The 8,034-nt window shown below is 34.7% G+C and overlaps 1 protein-coding gene across 1 annotated transcript in view; it reads right to left on the bottom strand.

The window, feature by feature from the left end:
• Window positions 1-2,985, bottom strand: part of LOC132168514 (zinc finger BED domain-containing protein RICESLEEPER 2-like) — a 4,808-nt gene extending 1,823 nt beyond the window's left edge. Inside the window, exons 1-3 of the mRNA XM_059579510.1 lie at window positions 2,841-2,985; window positions 1,609-1,804; window positions 17-1,442 (exon numbers count right to left, since the gene is read on the bottom strand). Coding sequence (XP_059435493.1) covers window positions 17-1,442; window positions 1,609-1,804; window positions 2,841-2,985 — 1,767 coding nt within the window. The remainder of the gene's footprint in view (window positions 1-16; window positions 1,443-1,608; window positions 1,805-2,840) is intronic.
• Window positions 2,986-8,034: the final 5,049 nt, after the last annotated feature.

The raw sequence follows: 8,034 nt of genomic DNA on the forward strand, positions 1-8,034 counted from the left end.
TGTCATTGCTTCTAACATGTTGCCTAAACCGTGATCTGCCACCAGAAGCTTCCTCTGTAACAGAGGCAATTGAAGTAGTAGCAGCACTGACTTCAGCAGCTACTTGTTGTTGAACGATAGATGCATTATGGGCAACAACATAAACCTTAAACAACTCTTTCAAAGTACTCAACACAGCCTTTATGTTATCACCACGAATATCAAGTGGATAAATGATAGGAAAACAGAACCTAATCAACTTCATTTTGTATCTAGGATCCAACATAGCAACTAAGGCCATCACCATATTAGATTCACCCCAATACTTATCAAATTTATCACTCATCTTCGCTGACATTAATCTCATATATTCATTCATATCCAAAGCCTTAATATCCACAATTTCTTTCATTCTCCACACCTCAGGTAGAAACAGATTGGATGTAGGGTAGTCACTTCCAGAGACAACATTGGTCACATCATTGAAAACAGCTAAAACTTGGTTCACATTCTCAACCTTATCCCACTGTTCAGGAGTTACAACCCACAGAAAAGCCTGTTCTACTCTATGGTATCTAGGAAACACTTCCTTGAACCTAATTGCAGTCTTCAACATCAAGTAGGTGCTATTCCAACTGGTAGGAACATCTAAAATAAGTTTATTAGAACCCAAGTCCAAACGCTTTGCTATATCACTAAATGCAATCAACCGCCTCTTAGAAGCCACTATATATTTAATCCCCTGCCTAACAGAATCTATTATGTCCCCTATTTCTGAAAGCCCTGCTTGCACCAACAAATTGGTAATATGAGCACAACACCTAACATGAAACATAAGCCCCCCAATAGGCAAACTACACCTCAACTCAAAATCATCTCTCAAAATGTCAATGGCAGCAGAATTAGCACTAGCATTATCAACAGTTATTGTAAGTACTTTATCCAAAATGCCCCATTCAATAAAACTGTTTCTTAAGGCTTCAGCAATAACAACACCCGAATGTGGAGGAGGTACATTACAAAAATTTAAAATCCTCTTTTGGAGTAGCCAATTAGAATCCACAAAATGGCAAGTAACCACCATATATGAAACCCTTTGGGAGGAGGTCCACATATCAGTAGTTATGTTTACCCTATCAATCCCACTTAGAAGTGTTTTCAACTTTTTCTTTCCAATGTTATAAATGGCAATGCAATCACTTTTTACAGTGGCAAGGCTAATTTTTTTCCAGTATGGTGTGCAAGCCCTCATGAACTTGTTAAAAAGTTCATGCTCCATCATATTAAATGGATATTCATGTAGAAGTATCATATGGGCAGCAAGTTCTCTAACTTTCTTCTGATTGAAAGTAAAGTTTGTCAGGGTTCCTAAATCATCATTGTCATCACTAGGTTCAAATGACAAAGTCTTTTGCTTTTTAAGGCTATTCAACTCCACAAACTTTACACAAGCAGTTAAATGCCTACTAAGGGTAGAGGTAGTATTAGATTTCCCTACAGAAAACAACCTCTTACACCAATTACATTGGGATTTTTTTACACCGTTTATTGTAATAGAAGAAAAGTCATTCTAGACTTTGGAAGTCTTTTGCCTTTCCTTCCTTTGGAAGGCAGTTGACCCACCTTCACCCCAGCCCCAGCCCTATCCCCATCCTCAGCCCATCCCCAGATTCAACAACAACAGGAGAAACCAGATTAACATGTTCATCTGGTGTGCATTCAGTGCTAGCAGACACACCATATCCAGGAGTAGGGTTGGCAGTAAGTGAATCATCACCCAAATTAACATCATTGAATGCATTGAGTTGAAATGTATTCTCCATAACTGTTAATAATTTTTAAAATTTAAAAGCTCGATAAATAAAATAACAAAATAAGTAATCAGAGAGAAAATGTTAAAATAGAATCATAGTTCTAAATTCTAACATTGCAAATAATTTTAATCAATTCATTTTAAAAAATTAGAATCATAGATAGACATAGCAAACATGTTATAACAGAAACATAGTTCTAACATAGCAATTCATGCTAACAGAATCATAGTTCTAACATAGCAAATAATTTTAATCGATTCATTTAAAAAAATCAGAATCGTAGATAGACATAGCAAACATGTTAACATAACAGAAACATAGTTCTAACATAGCAATTCATGCTAACAGAATCATAGTTCTAACTTAGCAAATAATTGTAATCAATTCATTTTAAAAAATCAGAATCATAGATAGACATAGCAAACACGTCAACATAACAGAAACATAGTTCTAACATAGCAATTCATGCTAACAAAATCATAGTTCTAACATAGCAAATAATTTTAATCAATTCATTTTAAAAAATCAGAATTATAAATAGACATAGCAAACATTTTAACATAACAGAATCATAGTCCTAACATAGCAATTCATGTTAACAGAGTCAGAGTCATTTTTATAATATAGCAATTGATGTTAACATAGCAATTCATGTTATTTATAACATAGCAATTAATGAAAACAGACGGAACAAGTTTCTTTTAAAAAAAAAACCTGAAACTTCAAGCAAATGAAACTATTGTAGCTTGCAAATTCAGTGCTACCAAACTCCCTGAAATGATGAAAATTAGCACATTAGTTACTAGTTAGTGCATTTTTGAACAATGAAAACAGTAAAACATAAAGGAATAACAAATTAAGAATACTCGAAAAATATAAAAAAGTTCAGAATTAGGGTTCAGGAAAAAAAACTTTAACTTAAAGTTAAAGGCAAAAGAGGCTCTTCAGAAGTCAGAATGTTTTCTGATTCGAATCTCGTTAGCAAGCAGCAAGCAAGAGCAAACAAATTCAAACAACTCGAGTAACGTGCAAGCAAGTCTTGCATACATGATGCATCAGGTTCATACACTCGAGTATATAAGGGGGATGGATCATGGGGGGATTTGGGAATGAATAAGAAAATGGTAATCGAGTACTTGATAGCCCAGTACTCGATTCCCATTTCCGTCACAGTCAGATCAAGAGCAGTCATCTTTGTCTCTTCCACACCACAACCAAAAAAGTCACAGAATAGAAGAACAGTTGAAAACTTGAAAAAACACAAATAATCAAATAAAAACAATGTAAATAAGATAAGAAAATGAGGATTAGGCGGCGAGATTGGACAAGCTAGGAGAACTCTTCTGGTTCGCAATAGTAGCGATTCACGCGATAGATCAAGAGAGTTTGTCTCACAAAACTTGTACGAGTGGTTAGAAAGCGATTGGATGGATATCAGATGATCTATCAATGGCACGATTGAGGATCTGAAACGAACGGGGTGTAGGTAGGGGGTTGAGAAGGATTTATTGCGAGCATTCAAGTATTCAACCAACCACGAATCCACAATGGGATATGCATTGAATGCTCCCTCTCTAATCTCTTCGTTTGAATCGTTTCTGCCTCTCTAGTTAGCCTGGTTACTGGATGGTTAGGGTTCTACGTGAAATGGAGACTTGGAGAGAAGTGACAGAGAACAAAGCAAGCGACTGAGCGAGAGAGGAGAGTTCTAGATGATTTTTAGGTTAGTTTTCTCTGAAACGAGTCCCAGCCGTTGGATCTGATTTCAATTTTAGTAATGAACGGTTGGATTTGATCCAATCTTTGTAAATTTTTCCTGGCGTGCCGCGTGTTCCACTTATGAGTTTATAAGTTTTTAATCCAATACGGCCGTGTCTAATAAATTCTCGTGTAACCCTTTTAGATAGTCCGTCGATTATATAGATTAATTTATTGATTTTATTTTAATCGTTCGATCAGTTAATTGTAGCAAGCTTACTGTGGTCTACGGAACACTAGATTATTCTCAGGTTGGGCGTGGGTTACAACTGTCGTCCATTAGCTTGATCTAACGGCTGAAGTTTAATCGCCAAAAATTGGACGGCTGAAATAGAAGTTAGACGTGTCAGTCTCGTTTGTAGTGCTTGCGTGAAGAAACGAGACTGGAAATTAATCCACTGCGTGCGTGAGTTGGTGAATCCGGTGCCATCTATACTCAATATTTCATCTTGATCGTAGATTCTCAGATTGATTTTAAAATTTATTTCGGATTAGTGAGCTCATGTGTATTTTGGAACACCAGATAATAATCACGCGGGGATTGCTCTACAGCTGTCTTCCATTATCCAAATCCAACGGCTGCAGTTTAATCTAAAAAAAACGGACGGCTGGAAGCTATTGAGACGCGTCAGTCTCGTTTTGCGTGCGTGGCGTGCAAAAACGTGAAGCCGAAAATGATTCTCCGCGGCATGACTGACTGAACCCGGTTTCCTTTATGCACATGAACTGTTTTTGACCGTTTATTCTGATATATTAGTTTTATTCAAGTTAAGACCGTGCGATTAATACCCCTATGGTGTAGTGTGGAGTACTGGATAAATATCTTTGTGGGGTGGTTTACAGCCGTCGTCCACTTCCACGATCGAACGGCTACGGATTAATGCAAATTAATCTGACGGCTACAATCAATCTAGATAAACGTTCGATTTTTTCAAAATTCAAAAAAAAAAAATTATTATACCGTGTGCGCGATTATAGATGAGCTCGCCTTTCTGTTTTCCCATAAATGATCTAAACCGTTGATCTTTAATAAAATTCAATTAGTTCAACCACAACCATTTATTTAAGTTAACAAGTTGTTAGTTAATAGTACCCTAAAAAAAAAAACTCTAAACGTGTGTTTGGTTTTTTTTTTTTTTTTTTTCCCCTGAAAAACGTGTGTTTGGAGTCTGGACCAATACCATTATTTTAGAACTATGAAGATAAATTTGTTAGGAATTAATAGCATTGTTAGGAATTTGTTAGGAATTAATTAATACATTTGAAGATACATAACTCTAAACTATGAAGATACGGGATACCATTATTTTACAATGGTTCTAGACTTTTAGTTTATAGCAATTAATAGCATTATTGGCATTTGTTTTACAATACCATTAGACATTAGTTAACAAGTTGTCCCTAAGAGGTAGCTCAATCAGCTAGGACCACACTTTATGAAGTGGAGGTCACTAGTTCGAATCCCCCTCCCCCTCTTGTGCGGACATGTCAAAAAAAAAAAAAAAAACAGACATTAGTTAACAAATTTAAACAATACTTAAAAGTTAACAACTTAAATACTACTTAATACAATTTTTTTTTTTTAAAAAAAAAGTAGTACCATATAATTTAATGTTTTTAAATAGCTTATTAATTGGACAATAGACATTAAACCTATAAGTATACACCTATATTATACCCTTAGATCTTAATTAGTTAATTGTACACACATGACACATTGAACCTATGATTATTATGATTATTATTATTATTATTATTATTGAATTGGACATTGGACATTAAAAATTAAAAAACCTATAAACAATAATGTAGTATATACAATAATACAATGTTAGTTATACACCTATATTATACCCTTAGATCTTAATTAGTTAATTGTACACACATGACACATTGAACCTATGATTATTATGATTATTATTATTGAATTGGACATTGGACATTAAAAATTAAAAAACTTATAAACAATAATGTAGTATATACAATAATACAATGTTAGTTATACACCTATATTATACCTTTAGATCTTAATTAGTTAATTGTACATACATTGAACCTATGATTATTATGATTATTATTATTATTAACTAATTAATTGGACATTGGACATTAAACCTATAAATAATAGCATAGTCTATACTCTATACAATGTTAGTTATACACTTATACTATACCCTTAGATCTTAATTAGTTAATTGTACACACATTGAACCTATTATTATTATTATTATCATTATTATTATTATTATTATTATTAACTAATTAATTGGACATTGGACATTAAACCTATAAATAATAACATAGTCTATACTCTATACAATGTTAATTATACACTTATACTATACCCTTAAATATTAATTAATTAATTGTACACACATTGAACCTATGAGGCTATGAATATGATTATTATTATTATTATTATTATTAACTAATTAATTGGACATTAGACATTAAACCTATAAATAATAACATAGTCCATATAATGTTAGTTATATTATAGCCTTAGATCTTAATTAGTTAATTGTATACATATTGAAGCTATGATTATTATTGATTAATAACATGGTTAATTTTTTTTTTTTAGTTACATTGTCGTGTGGGTCAGGTCGGGTCGGACGATAACACAGGCCGAGCTCACGAGCCCTAAACGAGTCGGGCGAACCGGGTGATTATCGAGTTAAACGAGTCGAGCTCACGATCCCTATACGAGTTCGGGCGAACCTGCCGATCTCGAGTTAAACGAGTCGATCTCACGAGCCCCTGTCTAGCTTAATCGAGCGAGCCGAGTATGTATCATTAGCTAATCGAGCGAGTTTCAACAGTAACGAGCAAGTTTGTACAGTGTCGAGCTCAAGTTCAGGTCGAGCTTAATCGAGCGAGCTGTCAAGTGTGTTGGCCTAAGGGTGACCGAAGCCACCCCCAAGGGCCGGTTGGAGAAAAAAAAAATTCTATCAAAGCTCCAAAACCCCATCAATGGCTTCCCCTGCCCAAGAACCAGAGACCCACTTTCCTCCACCAAAACTTTCTTCCACTTCACTTCAACCCAAACACCAATCCATATGTGTTATGGAGACAACTAGTCCTCAATCTCCCAAGCAATCACACTCCAAAACTCAACCACCCAAAGCCGACGAACCCATTTCACAACCCCCTTCCAAATCTCCATCTCCAAAACTCAGCCACCCAAATCCAAATCCAAACAACAGAACCAAATCGAGATGAAAACATTTGCATATATTTAGTAATTAGTGATAAAAGAAAGGGTCATTCATGTATTTGAAGGAACCAAACTGTATGGGTTCCTTCTTTTTTTTTTTTGTAATTTCTGTATGGGGTCCTTGTTTGCTTGGATTCTTGCATTTCTTGTTTGCTTGGATTCTTGCATTTCCTGTTTGATGGGTTGCGATTTGCGATTGAGGAGGAAGAGAAGAGAACGAACCTCGGGTTGCGATTTTATTTTATTTTATTGTTTTTTATTTATTTGTAAAAGTAAATAAAATGAAGTGAAGGCAAAAGTAGAAGAAAAAAAATTTAAAATGGCACGACTGTCAATTTTAACCCTTTTGAATGACGGAAAGAAGCTTTTTGTCATAAAATGATAGTTTGATGAGATCAAGTGTCATAGTTGATAGTTCATAGAGACAAAAGGTAATTACCCCCAAAATTTAAAAGCGAGTAAATAATGAATAAAAATGGGAAAGCCCATGTAACAAAAAATACTTAAAATACTTTTTCAATACATGTAATTTGCTCGAAATCAAACGGTTTCAAAAATCATGGTAAATGGTACTGTTAATAATCCGATAAACACAGATGGTGGAGCTTCCAGTGATCTTTTATCCCTTCTTACAATTGAATGCGACATGGCATAGACCTGACCCCCTAAACAGTAGAACATCACTATCTGCATGGGTTGGGCAATTGTCCCTTATCTCACACCAAAGATCCCTTCTTTTTATGAGACACAAAAATTGCTCATCTGTTATGACACAACTCATGTGGCCGCTACCTTTTGGTCAAATTAAGTAGTTGCTATTCCAGTACAAACATGTATTGTAAGGGGAGTAGGGCCAAGCCCTAATTGAAAGCAAGAGAATTAAAAAAGGACCCATCCTTGTTAAGACCTCTCTTTCAGATAGGTACATGCGTCATCAAGTTGCTATCACGTGAACTGTTATCTACATTCACCTAAACCTAATAGCCTTTTCTTTTGCATTGACCATATATTGATGGAAGCATCAAAGTTGATCACAAGATAGCTGTATTATCAAAAGATATCATGCTCTTTCAATCAATTTCACAATCTTCAAAAACTTGCCATGTAATTGATAACTTACACAACTGCTCTGGGAAAAACCCAAGTACAAATTCAATTTCTATGCTCTTCATAAAAAAAATATATATATTCCATTGAAGAAGTAAAGATTTGCAGTTTCATGGATCATCCGGGAAACCTAGAAATGTATTAATAAGCTTAGTGACT

The sequence above is a fragment of the Corylus avellana genome, chromosome ca1 (genome assembly GCF_901000735.1).
Source record: "Corylus avellana chromosome ca1, CavTom2PMs-1.0".
NCBI lineage: Eukaryota > Viridiplantae > Streptophyta > Magnoliopsida > Fagales > Betulaceae > Corylus > Corylus avellana.